Genomic DNA, 17,400 nt, shown 5'->3' with positions numbered 1-17,400 from the left:
GTGGTAGACTGGCATTATAATGCCCCTTTAATATTTTAGTTTTGAAATTTGGAAAGCATCCTGTTTGTTGAGGATTGCTATAACATGCTTTTTTGTTTTATTTTGAAAGTTCTCCCGGGAGTATAGTGTTTATTTATACCGGAAGTGTCTGTTTCTGAGGGTGTGCTGGCAGCACACGTTTTGTTTTCATACAGGTACAGTATGCCCTTGAATAGCTCGTCAAACCTGCTTTTAGTGTGACGAGTAAGTCAGTAACGTCACCTTACTTAACCCACCGTCTTCAGAGTACATTAGGTATGTAAAGGTTTATTTATTAGTTAACCAAGTTACCACTCAAGGTTAAAAGCGACGCTTATCGAGCGAAGCTTTATTTATGTTGAAGTAAATACAGTTTTTAACGTTGCTTTTAGCTCTATACATTCACTATCTGTGCCTGTAAGTGTTGGTAACGTTTGGCTGAAGTATAAGTGTGAGTAATTGTGTGTTTAGGTGAACAGTAACAGCGTGGAAACATGGGGTTTCTACTGTCTAAGTCCATGGATGCAAACCTCAAGAAGCAGCAAGAGTTCATGCTGCACAATGCACGGCTGCAGGTGAGTGAAGGTGCACACACTCACTCACATGATATTAAAAACAACATTGTTCAGAAGATGTAGCTATATGCACTCATGGTTTACTTCATGCACCTGGAACAATGTGGTGAATTCAGGTGTCAGGTGGGACATGGAAGTGAGTGTTATGCTGAAGGCTTGTCCTTAATCTACTGTGGTACATGAACATATATGTACATGTATGTTGTACCAGTCAAAGCCCGATGTGCAAAGCAAGACAACCACCTACAAGGCCCCAATAGCTCCAGGTTCACCATGTGGCAATATGATCAATTGTAATTTTGTTTAGGAATATCAATCAATCAATCAGCATTTATTTGTATAGCCCTTTACAATAACCAAAAGGTACCCAAAGTGCTTTACATTAACATCAAGAAATAACAGGAATAAAACCATAACATATCATAAAATCATAAAAAGGTACATAAAAAGCACAGGAAAAATGTCACAGTGCTAGTAGATATTAAAAGCCAATCGAAATAAAGAAGTCTTGAGCTTAGATTTAAAAAGTACTAGGTCAGTGATAGTGCGTATATCAGGGGGTAACTTGTTCCATAGTTTAGGAGCAGCGACAGCAAAAGCACGATCACCCCACAGCTTATACCTCGACCTTGGGACTTCTAAAAAAAGTTGACCCGATGACCGTAAAGCCCTGTTATGCTCGTGGAAAGTTAAAATCTCGGACAAATAAGGTGGGGCGAGGCCGTTAATGGCTTTAAAAACAAACATCAAGAGCTTAAAATCGATTCTAAAGCGAACTGGAAGCCAATGGAGCGAGTAAAGTACAGGGGCGATGTGTTCACGTCTGGAAGTGTTAGTTAAAAAGAGAGCAGCAGCATTTTGCACAAGTTGGAAAATGGGAATTTGCAACACACTACTAAAGCACAATGTCAACTGACACAATGAAGACCTCAAGTTTCAAGTTTCTTTATTCGTCATATGCACAACAATTACAGCAAGCAGTCGTTGGCAATGAAAATCTTGGGTCTCAGTTACCATTCAACAATGCCCATTTTAAAAATGTATATATAAAAAAGGAAAATCACACAAGTAAAAGCAAAGGGAGAATCAAAGACATAAAATAGTGCAGGTTAAAATATAGGGCTTAAATATTAACATACATAAATATAAAAGAAGTAATGTAAATATAAATTTGTGGAAGGGAGTATTACAAATGAATAAGTTGAATGTAAACAGGATGTAGTATGTATATTCATGATGAAAGTAATACATATATACATACAGAGGTGTAAACAGAAATGTAGTATGTATTAATGTATGTAGTATACAGTATACTGTATGTATGCATATACTACTGATATGTAGTATGACCTTGAGGGTAACTTAGGCATTTTTCAACCTGGTCCCTATTTCCCCATGTTTTTGTGTCTAAATGACTAATGGGGAAAACAATTTTTGAAATTGGTCCAGTATTGAGGGATAACGCAGTAATTGGCAGCAGCAAAACGAGCTGCGTGGGCAAGTGAGCAACGTCAATGTAAAGTTATGTCCACTAAAATTGCTTGTTTTGCCACTGACAGGCTCAAATTGTTATTATAAGTGTCTGACAACATCATGTTAGGGACCCTACAGAGAAATAAAATGTTTTTCTTACCTTTCGCTTGATCCGGTCTGTTTGTTATTGTGTCCAAGTCCCGTTCATGGAGAAGTCTCGTTCGGAAACCTGAATATCCGTATACTCTGGCTCAAATAAATACAGGCGGCCATCGAATTCAAAGACCTCATCCACATTGTCGAAATCATCTAAATATTCAGCCGTAACATTGAAAATCTTTTAGATAACACTAAGCTACGCTTTCTGCACTCCAACACAACAAACTGCCCGGCCGGCACTCGCGTTTCCACCATGGATGTATTCCACTATTCCACCGTTATCTTCCGGCAACACATCACCTCGCCAGATTTCAGAACGAGACTTCTCCTTGAGCGAGACTCTTTCCATGATGTTGTCAGACACTTATAATAACAGTCAGAGCCTGTCATGGCAAAAACAAGCACTTTAAGTGGACGTAAATGGCAGTGCCAGCTTGCCCCAATGTTAGCACCATACTGCAGCCTGTGAGTGGCTGCCGTCTACAGCGTTATCTCTCAATACTGGACCAATTTTCAGAAATTGTTGTCCCTATTGGTCAGTTAGACATAAAAACATGGGACAATAGTGTCCAGGTTGAAAAACACAGAAGTTACCTTTTGAATTGGGTCCTGCTTTGTTACTTGATCTAGTGACCCTGTTTTAAAGAGGTCCCTCTGTGTCAAAATCTAGCTTTAAGATTAAAATGTTATTGACTTGTACTTACATTGTGCATATTTCTAGAATAATATCTTTTTAATGTTATTACTACATAGCAAACATGAAACCTGAAATAGTATTTTTTAAATGTAGGGCAGGAATACCAGCTTTATTTATTGTTTTATGGGAATATGGTAATTGTAGGTGTCTGACCTTATTAATGTTTTTGTCACTGGGGAGTTTATTTTTGACACAGTTTCCACCGTTTTGGAGAACCCTTGGGAAATCCAAAACAGTTTTAGACTTTACGACCCAGATTACGCAAACAGATAAAACACTTGTCATTACAGGAAAGTTTTGTGATACAGATCTTGAGTAAACACTTTTTTTTCTATGAGATCCAACATTGCTTAATGTCTTATGAGGTAAAGACAATACTAAAGCATTCAATAGCTATTACTGTAGGGATGTACTGTTAGGGTGTAACCAGGATATAAAAAAGTACAGAGAGCAAAAGACACCATGTGGGAGGGTTAAGGTAGGGCAGTGTTGTTTAACAACATTATGTTTATTATTTATTTTGATTTTAATTGTTACCTTCAGGGTATACATATTTACATTGTGCATATTTCTAGAATAATATCTTTTAATGTAATTACTACACAGCAAACATGAAACCTGAAATAGTATCTTTTAAATGTAGTTACTACACAGCAAGCATGGGGCTGTAATATGCCAGGGTAATCCATCAATTGTACCAGTGAACCAGCCCACATGGACCAGAGTTTTGGCAGGTTTTTTTCCCAGAAAACAGACTCAGGCCATCAATCTGACCATCACATTAATCTAATTTATCTATCTTTCTTGTCAGCCTGGCGTTCAGTCTTTCTTACATGAATCACACTGTCAAAGCCAGGAACACAAGCTTCAGTTTGTATCTCAGCCTTTTCCATTTAGAGACCACATGTTTTATTGCACTCATTATTTCATTTAAACAAAGGATTGTGGGTATTTTTCTTCTCCTTTTTGGAGCCAATTTGTTGTGATTTATGCATGCCTGTAAGCTGCTGAGCAGCAGGTGGGGTGTGTGACTGTCATAACACCAATGACATTATCCAACTTACACCCAAAAGGTTTGTTGTGTTTTCTGCCCCGTAATTTTTTCTCCTGCTTTCCCGGCTGTAAATGTGGTAGAGGATGACTAATATTCAGTGATGGCAAAGGTTTTGGAAATTGAGTTTCAGAGCGCCCTCATTTGGGTCGTGACGATGACTCACAGGTAAATATTAGGTACGTGATGCTTAAGCATTGCTGTAGTAGATCTACATTGTTTCATTGACTTAAGTTACGACAGATAGTTTCATATTTATAATTCACACTTGGCATCACTTTTGAATACAAATTATCAAGACATTTCTAATTTTTCATTTATTTTGATCATTAACTAGTGCAGTGCCTGTTTAGAATGGACTGCTCGCAGCTTTCACAAGAACCGCTCATGCAAACAACTTCACTCTCGGACACTTCCTTGAGTCCTGAGCAGTAGGCCAACACCTGCCATGACATAGTTACGTCACCGCCCAAGTCGCGGCTACTCACGGTCAGAAGCTCTGGTGAAATACACTCTGGTTCACGGGAAAAAAAAAACACTCATTGTACCCCGAAATAACTTACAAAAGGCCCCCAAAGCACGTAAAACAATGTGCAACTCAATCGCATACTACTTACTGTGTACTTCTACTTCAGAGGAAAATATTGTACTACTACATTTACCTGACAGAGAAGTGTTAGTGGTTACATTGCAGATTCAGATTTGACTCATATAACAATTAGAATATGATGCACTATTATTCATTAAACTATGTATCCAGCGTAATATCAGAATTGAAAGCTCCACCTTGAAAGTTAAGTAAAGTCATGTTAAGTCAATTTAAGCACATTGTGCTGATAATGCCTCTCTTTAACTCTTCCTGTGAAGTAAAAATTTGATTGCAGGATACTGTGCGGTATTAATTGTATTACTATCAATAGTTTTACTATTAATAGTTAATAGTTTTACTTCAGAAAAAAAGTTTTCTTTTATATTAACTCTCAACCTTTTTTTTGTAAAACAGCGCCCCCCCGCAGGTGCATCATAACACATTCAGGCGGAGAGTGGTACTGCAGCACGTGAGACAGCGAGAGGCTTCCAAAACAAAACCCCACAAAAATATAATATATTCAGAAGAAGTTTTGTGAGAAGTTGATGAGAGAAAAGCTTCTAAAATCAGGAAGACGCCACAGTGACTGTAGAAAGCGCTGTGTTGTGTGTCGAAGTGGTATTTGTGAAGAGAATGTCACTCTTACCTCCGGACTGCTTTTCCTTTACTGAGAAACACGGTAAAAATACTTTAACACGTGCTCTTTCATGGATTTGTTGTTTGCTGAATTACAGGAGATGCTTGGATAGATCCAGAAAAGATGGTGAATCTAATTTTATTGGTACATTTGGTTGGTAATTAGAGCCGCGTTGTTATTTTCCTTGTTTTATTTAACAGAGTTCTGCTGATACAGACGCCAGCTTGCAGGGTCACTGTGCTGGCCTGTCTGCAGAGCCCTGAAGTCCCACCGCCTGCTGCTGCACAGAGCGCCGTGTGCTTGTGCCGTGCCCAAATTGCACAAAATGTTATGAAGCACTCCATGGGGTCCGCAGTAATACACCCACCAAGTGTGAGGTCGATCGGATGAGCTGTTCTCGAGATATGCATAGGACATACGGAAAGACAGACGGAGAGATTCCTCGCTTTATAGTTAGACAAATATAATATTTCAGATCTTGACTGAACAAAACATACTCAAATGTCCAACAGTCAAACAGAAATCTTCAGGGTCGCTAATGGACAAATGGTACGTTAGGGTTTGTAATAGTGAAATTGCATCTTTTCACCACCAAATTGAATGAATAAGATTGACAATTTCAGAATATCTGTGAAGCAACACTGTTGCCTCCCCGTGCATTAAGATGTCAAAGATGATTGCTTGCCAGTGTTTTCAAGTCACATCATTCAAAGCTAATTGTTCCTTTCCACACTCTTGCCTTGTGGACTCTTAGTCAAAGTTAATTGGCTTTGTGTTTGAATCACGGTGTCCATCTGAAACATGACAAAACATTGAAAATGTATTGGGTATGGGTGTGTTGGTGTGACTCATGTCCTCAGAATGAATGGCAGCTGTGAAGTGACGTCAATGACGTTTTTGTTAATTTTTTTAATAAGGGTCTTAGTAGCTAATGATAGGGTTGTGCTTTTCATTCACAGTCGCTGAATTTGAGTGGGCCTGAATGTGAAGTAGGTGAGAGGTGAGACCTCCCTACAAAGTTTTGATTTGATTTATTTCACTGGTTTCTCCCCACTGCGTTCCTCACTTTCTAAAGATAATGCAGACACTAGTAATGAATAAAAGTTGAGATTCTTTAGCGCTGTTCAAAAACATGAATTAAATATAAATAAAAAGTGCAGAAAGAAGACACATTAAACAGGAAAGACTTACTTACGTATTGAGTAGTACAATAGAACACAGGGTGAAAATTAGGGAAATACCAAGTTTCTCTTTTCTCTTCTTTTCAGCTTTTTTATGGAAGCTTTCGCCGCAAATAAATCCTGTAGTTTTAAATTATTGGGAGGACAGCTAGAAGCCCCGGGTCAAATGATGAAGTCAACATTGAGACTTCTGCCATGAAGTGCCTTGTGGGTAATCAATAATAATAAAATCAGTTCTATTGGGTAATGGGAGACAGTGTATAGTGGCTAACACAAGGGCTATGATCTGATCTTAGTTAAAGCCGGTCATTATTAAAGGACCAGTGTGTAACAATTAGTGGGATCTATTGGCAGAAATGAAATATATAATAATAATAAATAGGGTTTTTTTAGTGTATAATCACCGGAAAATGAAAATCATTGTGTTTTCGTTACCTTAGAATGAGCTGTTTATATCCAAATAGGGAGCGGGTCCTCCTCACGGAGCCGACCACCATGTTTCTACAGTAGCCCAGAACGGACAAACAACTAAGTTAACTTTTCCTGCTTGGGCCGGAGTCGATAACGTTACTCGCTCCGGAGTTAACCCCTTGCCGACACTCCACTCGGGCCGCTGCGAAACAAGACACTGGAAGCCTCTATTGTTCTTGCTTCACAAACGGCAACTTCCACTTCACTCCTACACGCTTGGCACGCAGGAGAAGTTTGAACTGGTTGCAATCTGCAACCTCACCTCTAGATATCGCTAAATCCTACACACTGTTCCTTTTAAAGCAAGAAACAATAAAGGCAACATGTATTTAATATTAACTATATCCATGAGATGAAAGAAGCAAGCCTGAACCAGTTATGGGATGCACTGATTAAAATGTAAACATGAATCACAATAACACTCTTCAATTGTCCACTACAGGATTTTGTGTACTGCAAATTTGAATAGAGAGCAGTAGGGATGTCAAACCAGCTTCAGTGTTGAGATCTGGACAAATTCTATAGATATGGGTACCCCAAGGAACCGCCACAACTAATCAGGCGTGACGTGATGGAAACATAAGTGTTGTTGTTGCTTCATCATCAAACTTTTTGTACGGTTGTGTCTATAAGGTAACCCATCTTAACCTCAACCATTTGTGGTCAATGCCTAACCTCAACCATCTTGCGAGAGTTTTGCAACTTGTGGGTTACCTTCTAGACACGACCCTTTTTTACTTGTTGGAGCACGTACTTACAGAGACATTTTTTATTTATGGTTTTAAAACACAAATGATGCAAAATACAAAAGATATTTTGTATTTAAATTGTCAGGAAAAACACTGGACATGTAAGACTATGATAAATAACATGGTAGCCATAATATCTCTTGTTTGTGTGTGTGTGTGTGTGTGCTGTGGGTTTCTCTCTCTCTCTCTCTCTTTCTGTCACATCTACTACTTTCAGTATATAGACCGTGATGATTTGTGTGTATCAGTTTTCCAGGTATTGTCCCGTATGCTTGTAGCTTTTATAAAATGTCAGTGAATTTCCAGCTCTGCTCTCACCTTGTCACCTTCGGAGTGAACTCATTGTGCCTCATTTCTTTCTTTCACTTCTTCTTCACTGCTCTTTCCAGTCACCGTCTCCTCCGCTGCTTGTCCAAGCTTGCCTTTCAAAATCCACAGCATTGCTCATCCCTTTGCCACGTTTCCACTGAGAGACTTAATGTCTATTTTTAAAGCACACACGTAGGTAAAGGTAACACTATGTTGCTTTGTCAGTTTTTCTAAGTAACTCTAGTTTATCATGCATGGGTTTGGACATGTTGGCACTTGAGAAATACAAAGTGTCCCTGAAGTCATTTTGACATAGACGACATGTCATCAATATTTTGCCAATTGACGACTGTATGCTTTTGTTTAGACAACATGTTACTTATTCATTTAAATGAATAAAGAATAGAATAGATAATAGAATAGAGACACATGCTTATATATCATTTTGGTATCGCAACCAAAACTCCTCAATTGTATCTGCGCTAATAGGAAACTTTCAAATGATACCCAATTTCCAGTCATGTTTGATTGTGATTTGGATGTCTGCAGTGTTTACGTTCCCATCTGTGAGGTTAGAAGTGGATTTTTTGTGGTTGTGGTTTTGAATGAGTTTGTTCCTGTTAATGACTGTGAAGTAGCAGATGCTGCAATAGACGAGGACGTGCTTTTTGATGCTTTGGTACAAGGGGAGCGGTAGGTTGGGTGCGACAGAGAGAGGGCGTTGAGCTTCCGGATGGCGGAGAGCGTCTGCTGGCAGAGTTTGTGATTCCCGTATGTTTGAAACTTGATTCCGTGTCAGCTGCGTCAGTGCTGACGCAGGGCTGGGCAATATTTTCGATATCATGGTATGAGACTAGATATCGTCTTAGATTTTGGATAATGTGGCATAAGCATTGTCTTTTCCTGGTTTTAACGGCTGCATAACAGTAAAGTGAGACTAAAAGATGAGTCAATAATAATAATAGGCAGATTAATAGATAGTGAAATAATAATAGTTAGTTGCAGTCTTAATAAGAGCAGTCTTGCAATTTGTATATTGCACTTGAATGCATCATTTGAGCAGACTTTTCATGAGCCAGTGAGAGGGGGTGCCATTCAACAAAGAGGCAAGCTACTAATAATCAGCTGTTTGCTTTTGTTTCAACACATCATACCGATTATACTCGGATTAACGCCTCCACTAAGACAATTCCCATGTCTTTTTTAACTACTTTTTATGTCCATTGGAATATTCTACACTCTCTTTAAAGTAAACTTAGATGCAGGTCACTAAAAGGGATAAAATGATCATCATTGACAAGAAGTAGGTAGTTTCCAGATAGTTTATTAGAACCGAACATCCAGTATGTCCGGCCTACTTCCTGTTTTGGCGACCTAGATGAGAGAGCGGATGACTTCACGAGAGGTCACGTTTCTCTTTAACTGAGTCACCAGAAAGCATTCATTACACATTTCTCGCTCTTGAGGAATATAACATAATAATGGGTAATTTCCCCTTGCTGTCCTTGGAAAAGGGGCTCTAATCGAAACATAATGAAATTCCTGACTCATTAAAACGACACCTGCTGCATTTGGTTTCCCATTCGGACTGTGCCTCATTTTAATGAGGCATCCTCGAGTTCACTATTGTTCACTAATTTAGCTAAGCGGACCCCATGATTAGGGCACATGAACTGTTGATTGCAGAAGCCGTTCCTGTGAATTCCCACTACTTTAGAAACATTACTCCACCCAGAGTCTCTGAGTATTACATTAAAAAAAAAAATTCTGGAGAGGTAGCCTTTCGTCACCAGCTTGGTGATTACAGTAATTATTTACAAAGTTATTTCCAAGTTTCATGATGAGCAAATGTTTAAATATGTAGCCTACAAGTTCATACCCGTGCTCCCCCAGCTTATGATTGCATGATGCCTGTTTGGGCTATAAAATGTCAGAAAGGGAGTGAAAAAAACTCCCAGAGCCTACGGCGCGACATCTACAAATTGTTTTGTCCAACCGACTAGGACTGTGCAATTAATCGCATTTTCAATATCAGTCACAATTTAGGCTTCCAACGATTATGAAAACAAGATAAGCACACCTCTTTCCTTTTTCTGCTGCGGCGCGCTTTCTCCCCCGCTTGACAGCTCAGGTACATAACGCTCGGTGTGGGAGGATCCTCTCGTGCAAATATCTGGCATCTGTAGACATTTGGTAAAACTTCCAAACGCTGGCTTGCAAACTGATGCTAGGTGCTTCCCCCTACATCCCATTTTATTTATTTAGCACATTAGCACATCTATCACATGCCATCTCTATCTACCTGAGCCTTTTGATGGTCACAAATGTTGATTAAACAGCATGCTTAAAAATCAGATCAAATTTCAGAGTTCATTGCACTTCATCAGCGCCTTTTATAGTATTTTTTACCTGCCAGTGCCGTCTCAGCCCGATGATTACAGCTTAACCCTCCTGAGCTGTTTTTTATGAAGTGATGACATTTTGGACAGACATGGATGTAAACTGTAAACTTGACTGGTTGGCGGAGGCAAACAAACCGCAAGGCAGTAATTTTAGGCTGAACTTTACGCCCTTCTTTCTCCTCTACTACTGAATTTTATTAGTCACCCCACTTCAGCACGGTCACAACAGGAAAATACATTTTGGTCATGTATTAGGCAACAAAGGTATTTGATTAGAGCTATTACAGTTTATATTATTAGAGTTGCCCAGCATATAAAGTATATAAACATATAAAATCTACACTGGACTTCTGAATGTTGCAAACTGGGCGAAGTGGGCAAGGCTTTGTCATTATATAGAATATGTTAAACCATTCCTAAGCACTTTTTTTTATTGTTGAAATATGCATTAAATTTGTCATATAACTTCCATTAGTGAAAGTGACTGGAGATAATTATCTCATGCCTACCGTCAGGCCCCGAGGGGTTGACCGATCCTGCCAGTATTTATCCTGCTTGACAAGTTAAACACATTTAGTGCTGTGAGTTGGTCAATAAGAAGCCGACTCCCTCATCAAACATTAAATTAACACTGACTTGTTCAATTAGAGGCTCCTGCACCTCATAGCCTGGCTTGAAATGGCTCATCCTTCTCTGTTACCTAAATGTAGATGTTTCTTGCCCGGATGCAGACTGGCTCAAATTTCAACAGCAGCTCAAATCGAACATTATTTCTTCCTACTCCTTAAAGCTTTACAGCAAAGTGTAGGTAGTGTGCACTGTAGTACTGACCACTGAGGTGTTTTTTTTTTATTCACTCATTGGCACAACTCAGTCATTCTGTTTGAAAAATGTTTTTATGTGCCAGAAGTGCAAAAAGCAGGGTGCAGAGTAATGCACATATGTCTAGTGGGAATATAAATAATATTAATAATGTTAATAATAATCAAATCAAACGAGAAAATAAATCAAATGTTGCTTTTCAGACATGTTGTAATTTACGTCACCCACTTGCGTCACGGACTCCTTTGAATGGAACTGTGGTCTTTTTTTTTTTACCTTTACGTCATCAGTGAGTTGATGTCACATTCCTTAAGTGGAAATAAAAGCTCATCTTTGACACATTCACTTTTTTTAAGGGATAAAGGCTTTTTAAATTAAAATGTCACTCAGTCAGCTCGTTAGCAGTCATTTTGAAGGAAGGAAGCATGTAGACGTGAGTGACGTCAAACAGGAAACAGCAGACAATAGATTCATCTGACTGAGGTTCATCATCAGCATGGACGCAGTGTTTCTGAGACTGGACTGGCCGTCCCTCGTTGCTTTGAACCCTGTCGTTGTCCCTCCGACTGCCTGTCCGTCTCACTGCTTTAACATCCAGTAGGGCTTCAACTAACCATTATTTTCATTATCGATTAATCAGCCGATCACTTTCTTGATTAATCGATTGTTTGGTCTATAAAATGTCAGAAAACATTAAAAAAAAATCTCCAAAAAAAACAAAGTTATTCAGTTTGTGTATATGATATAAAACAGAGAAAAGCAGGTTATCTCTATATTTGAGTGGCTGAAAACAGCTTTTTCTGACATTTTTTACATGAAAAATGACTGAATTAATTATTAAAAGAGTAGGCGATGCAGCTCTAATGTCCAGGGTTATATAGACCGATATTCTTCAGATGAACACATAACTTAAACAAAAAATGTTATCTGTTAAATTTGGCTCTTGGGGGTCTCTGGTAGCTCACCGGGTAGAGCGCGTACCATTAAAGGAATACTTCACCCTTGAAAATGATCATTTGTATATCAATTACTCATCGTGTGTTACTCTTGAATTCTTGAGGAAAGCTTTTTTTTTCTTGCATGTTTCCACGGTGAATGGAGAATCCAGAAACGTCCAAAAAACGGAGTACATTTTTGTTGAATTAATGTAAATAGGGACCAGGTTTAACTCTCTCTAACTCTCTCTTAACGCTCTCACACAACTCAGCCAAAAAAAAATGGACTCAGAGCCAATTGTAACCAAGATATGTACTGAGCTGGACATTTAACATTTGAAAAATAAAGTTGTCAGTGCTCTCTGGTAGACAAACTATATGAATGAAGATACTGTTCCTAATTATGTCAAACATACCTTTGTAGTATTGACATTTTTTGTTGCTTATTAGCCAACATAAATGCTGATACAGATATATCTGTGATGGGCTAACATCAGACTCTAGTATTTTATTTATTTGGTAATTTCATTTGTCAATTTTCTTTTTGTTTTATTTGTATTCCTGAAACAATTTATTTCTCATCATTAAATATTTCATGTTACAAGTTGACTATAGTGTCCACATTTGGTTTTAAAGGTCTGTTATGACGTCTTCTGTCTCCTTGTCTCCTGTGTGCAGATGGACCGTCAGATCCTGATGCAGAACCAGATGAGAGAGAGACAGATGGCGATGCAGGTCGCCTGGTCCAGAGAGTTTCTCAAATACTTTGGGACTTTCTACGCACTGACTACATTCGGACTCACTGTGGGGTGAGTTTTGTATACAGCTGCTCATAGAGGTCCAGTGGTGGAAAGTACATTTACTCAAGTACTGTACTAAAGTACAATTCTGAGGTACTTTACTTGAGTATTGCCATTTTATGCTATTTTATACTTCTACTCCACTACATTTGTTTGAAAACTTCAGATAATAATACAAAATGTAATCAACAAATAAATGATGTATTATTATAAGTTAATATAAAACTTTATTGAGCTTCCCAGCAGTATATATATTACAAAATAAGACCCACCTTTACCACATTAATGTATCAATAATTCTTATCCAATAATATCATATATACATTATTCTGATGTTGGCCATTCTGCATAATGAATACATTTTAATGCCAAAACTTTTGTACTTTTACTTAAGTAAGGTTTTGAATGAAGGACTTTTACTTGCAACAGAGTATTTGTATACTGTAGTATTGCTACTTTTACATGAGTAAAGTCGGTAGAAGTCAGCGCACAGGGGTTTAGTTTAACATGAATTCACCTAGAGATGATCTCTTGTTTCTAACACACACATACAAAGACCCAGTAATAATGCACAGTGAGAGAACAACCTGTATCAGCTTGTATGTGTCAGCTGCAAGTCTTCACAGCTTCAGTATTAAAGTAATCACAGTGTAGTATCCTTTACTGGCGCAGCTCCATGTGTGATGTTTTGCAAGGGTTCGTCACAGTAGTCACATACATTTTTAACTGTGTAGCAGCCCTTTAAATGTCTGTACATCAGTGGTCGTGAGTCTGATTCACTTCACTTTTTTATCGTTCTATATTCTCAGGATTTAATTATTGAGAAAATTAGCGAATGGCTGTGTGTATTTTAATGCAAATTGCAGATCCAAAAATATAATTGTGTAGCCTAAAAGGAAGTATGCGTTCTCTGAGTGCTTTTATTTATCTTTGTATCACATAATTACAGTGTAAAATACTAACATGTTCTTCTCTTTGTCTCTTTACTTTTCTTCAGTGCGCTAAAAAGAAGGAAACCGGCCCTATTTGCTCCCGTCATCCCTCTCAGCTTCTTACTTGCCTACCAGATGGACAGCGCTTATGGGACACTTATTTATCGCATGAGAGGTAAGTCAAAGCAGTTATTATTATCATCATCATTACCCCACACAAGCAGAGCTTTAATGCTGGCCAGAAAAAGAAAAACAAGCCTTCCATTGAATTTCAGCCTGAGCTGTTACACACACATCCACAATTATCAAAAGTTTATTAAACAAAAATGCCTTTTATTACAAAAGTCACGCATCAAATCACAGTTATGCATATAAATGTAATTAAATGGTTAGTCAGACATTAGTATGTTTAATATTTGAACATCTGTGTATCCCCAAAATACACCCACATGCCTGGAGGTGTCTATACCTCACATGCCCAAATCTTTTTTTGGGGGTATAATTATCATATACATATGTAAAAGCAGCTATAATACATTTATATTCTCTGCCATCAGTGCTCACCTGGAAAGGCAGAAACTCAATAGTAATAACCCAATAATTAGCGTTAATTAGCTGACACATTATTGAATGAACTGGCTGATTTAAAACAACTACTGTATGTATAGGACAAAAATAATTGTTTTCACAGACACCCATTTGCCATAATGCACATGTATTATTGTTCTCTATTGTACCTTCAGGGGAGGCTGAGAGTATTATGGCGTCTGAACACGACCGTCTGGACTTGCCTCACGGGACTCCAACTTTCGATAGCATAGAGAAAGCCCGCCGCGCTAGAAGCAGCCTCGCCTCCTTCTTGGAGAAATGACGTGTTGGTTGTTTGAGACAAAATCATAACCGTCCAGCCGATGCATTCACCCATTCTGCTTTTGCTTAAGAAAAAAACTGCCTTTTTGACATTATTGAGTCTATGGTTTGCACTATTTCTTTATCATGGACCTTGAGTCAAATTCAATATTAATGAATATAAAAAGAATTATGTTTTTGTTGTTATTATTATTAGAGGTGCATCAGTAGTTAAACACATTTACTTAAGCCAAACAAAATACTTACCGTAAAACTCCAATTAAAAGCAGAGCCCCCATTATACGCCCAGTCCCTTTTACTCTCCAGGTGTGGCCACACTTTTGACAAAGAAACGCAGGTTCTCAATTAGACGGCAGGTAACTTTTGTCAATATGGACATGCAACACATCGTTAGATCAGTTAGAATCTCCACAAGTCAATTGTTCAGTTCATTTCATGGAAACCATGAGCATCAAAGTATAACTCATTCAGAGTTACCAGCATGGTAAACAAGAGATATGAAAACAAGTGGTGACTCCCTACCTTTTGAAGCGCTCATAAATTCAGAATATGTGTCAATTCTTCGATTATTTATATTCCTTTAATCCGTAAAAATACAAGGATCGAAAGAATCAAACGTTTTTTTCATAAAAATGAATCCAAATTGTGGATATTATCATGTGAAGTCCATTGTTGCTCACTGTCTGCTAACCGTTCGTCAAACGAAGAACGCACTTTAACTGACATAAACAATATTTCCTGCACCGTGTTGTTGGATATGTTTGTTTTCATGACCTCCCTGGCTACAAAATTAGAGTGTCCCCACCTTTCTCTGTTTAGTTTTCACCCCTTTTCCTTTGCGGTATGCCAAATAGGCTCGTCGCTGACAGACAGGTTGGTTTAAAGGGGATAAAGAGAGGTGTTGAGGCGGTATGCTTGCCGTAAAACGAGCGTTGTCAAAGCTAGGGTTGGTAATGTTCTCCAAAAAATGTTTTTGTTATATTTGTTGAAATTGAATCAAATGCTCTGACGGAAAAAAAAAATCCAGTAAGCCTGTAAATAACCTACCGGAGCAAGATCAAATGAATGACTTGTAATTAATAGGTTATTTGTTAGCCTAATTTTTATGCAAGTAATATTCATACCGGTTTAAATAAACAATTTGATAGTATTTATTTACGATCTTTGCTGAGCAAGATTGTTGTGCGAAAGACATTGAAGGCTTTCTCATATATACACCGAAAATAAAAAACCTGGGCTTAATTGCAGTTTTATGGTAAGTTACACCGTCAGTACTGGAGTATATCATGGAATAAATCTGTAACATGTATATTTGCATTAATTACATTCAACCATTGTTACATATTACACTCAGACATTATTGTACACTGAGACTACAGCCGTGTCCCAAATCCAGACTACATACTAATCTATGACTCATTTTAACAGTTAATATACAAAAAATATCAACATACTTTACCATAATTATTCTAACAGGGAATGATACAATACTGTATGTGTGAAAGCTACTGCCCATTAAACCGTTTCGTATTAATATTATAAGATTAGACACCTACTTTAGTTTTCCATATTTGAGCCGTTTCACCACCACCCACGATTTATTTTAATCAGCTGGCGCAGGTCTATTTCCTTTGTGCACTGCATTGTGGGAGAATAGTGTGCATCAACAGAGCACTCAACACTTAGTATGCATGAAAAGCTGCTTAGCCTCAGTATGTAGTACTTGAATTGGGACACGGCGTACGTCTCAACAAGTTGTGTTTATGTCAATCATGTTCTTAGTTGAAGCTGCATTAAGTGATTTTTGACCACTAGAGGGCAGAAAGACTCCTAAACCCACTGACAGGAACATAACCCCTTACAGGTTATCAAGGCCATACGGCTGATGTTTTAGTAAACAGTTGCCTACTTGCACATCAGGCAGACACAAAACAACATGAAAATCTCTTGGTGTATATTCTCTTGCTACCTGACACGGAGAAATGTAATATTCACATGTTTTTTTTAACCCTACTTTGGCTGACAAGCTCCGTGTATCATGTGCTAGATGCATAACTTTTGGGTTTTTACATTAGACAGCTGATGTTTCCTGCCAGGCAGGTAAATGGTACACTCGCTGTCAAAGCAATGATCAAAGAAATGATCAAATCAGCTACAGAGTGATCTAAATGTTAATATCATAAATCAACACTGCAGACATTTGTCCTGACAGCGAAAGATTGTTATAAATCCAAAATGTATCACTAAAACTTTTTGGTCATTGTTACCGAAAGAGTTAATTTGTCGAATTTGAGCGTTAAAGAGCTTTATTTTATGTATTCGATGGATGTATAATATAACAAGGTGCTGATATTTATACATTGTGTTTAATTTTAACTTGTTTGACATCATTGAAACTATATTTGAAAATCCAATAAAAAGAAATATTGCCAAGACTTTTCTCTTCTACGATCCTGTTTTGTGACACGCTGCTAGTTTGATACAAAGCTCCAACTTATCTAAACCCCAAATCTTTTTTTTTACAATAACATCACATAACGTGTTAATAAAAGCCTGAAGCACTCACGATCTTAATTTCTTCCCAGTGAAATGTACAAGACGTCACACATGCCTTCGTATTGCTTGTCTCAAAATCGTCACCGCAACTAGCGTATGAGTAATGTGCACACTCGCACATCGCATCAAAATAGTCCCCGAATATTATTACAATAAAGAAATAACTCCCAAGTA

At 38.0% G+C, this 17,400-nt stretch overlaps 1 protein-coding gene and 1 long non-coding RNA gene across 3 annotated transcripts; one reads left to right on the top strand and one right to left on the bottom strand.

The window, feature by feature from the left end:
* Nucleotides 1-120: 120 nt before the first annotated feature.
* Nucleotides 121-17,105, top strand: plgrkt (plasminogen receptor, C-terminal lysine transmembrane protein). Of its 2 annotated transcripts, none has more exons than XM_074618236.1 (5): nt 121-194; nt 490-593; nt 12,747-12,877; nt 13,866-13,975; nt 14,544-17,105. In XM_074618236.1, the coding sequence occupies exons 2-5, from the start codon at nt 513-515 to the stop codon at nt 14,669-14,671; spliced, it is 450 nt and encodes a 149-aa protein (XP_074474337.1). In that variant the 5' UTR covers nt 121-194; nt 490-512; the 3' UTR covers nt 14,672-17,105. The 2 variants fall into 2 exon arrangements, with proteins under 2 accessions (XP_074474337.1, XP_074474338.1); XM_074618237.1 differs by having other exon boundaries at nt 138-294.
* Nucleotides 5,286-8,172, bottom strand: LOC141757641 (uncharacterized). Its single transcript, XR_012591690.1, has 3 exons — nt 7,919-8,172; nt 6,816-6,881; nt 5,286-5,590 (listed from the first exon to the last, which is right to left on the bottom strand). It is a non-coding gene; the product is annotated as an uncharacterized LOC141757641 (long non-coding RNA).
* Nucleotides 17,106-17,400: the final 295 nt, after the last annotated feature.

This window comes from Sebastes fasciatus, chromosome 19, assembly GCF_043250625.1.
Source record: "Sebastes fasciatus isolate fSebFas1 chromosome 19, fSebFas1.pri, whole genome shotgun sequence".
Classification (NCBI taxonomy): Eukaryota; Metazoa; Chordata; class Actinopteri; order Perciformes; family Sebastidae; genus Sebastes; species Sebastes fasciatus.
Note: the sequence above shows the minus strand (reverse complement) of the source record. Positions and strands in the feature narration are given on the sequence as shown.

Coding starts and splice junctions, on each gene's coding strand:
- plgrkt (XM_074618236.1), top strand. CDS start 513: ATGGGGTTTCTACTGTCTAAGTCCATGGATGCAAACCTCAAGAAGCAG. Junction 12,878..13,865: donor ACATTCGGACTCACTGTGGG/GTGAGTTTTGTA, acceptor ACTTTTCTTCAG/TGCGCTAAAAAGAAGGAAAC. Junction 13,976..14,543: donor ACTTATTTATCGCATGAGAG/GTAAGTCAAAGC, acceptor TTGTACCTTCAG/GGGAGGCTGAGAGTATTATG.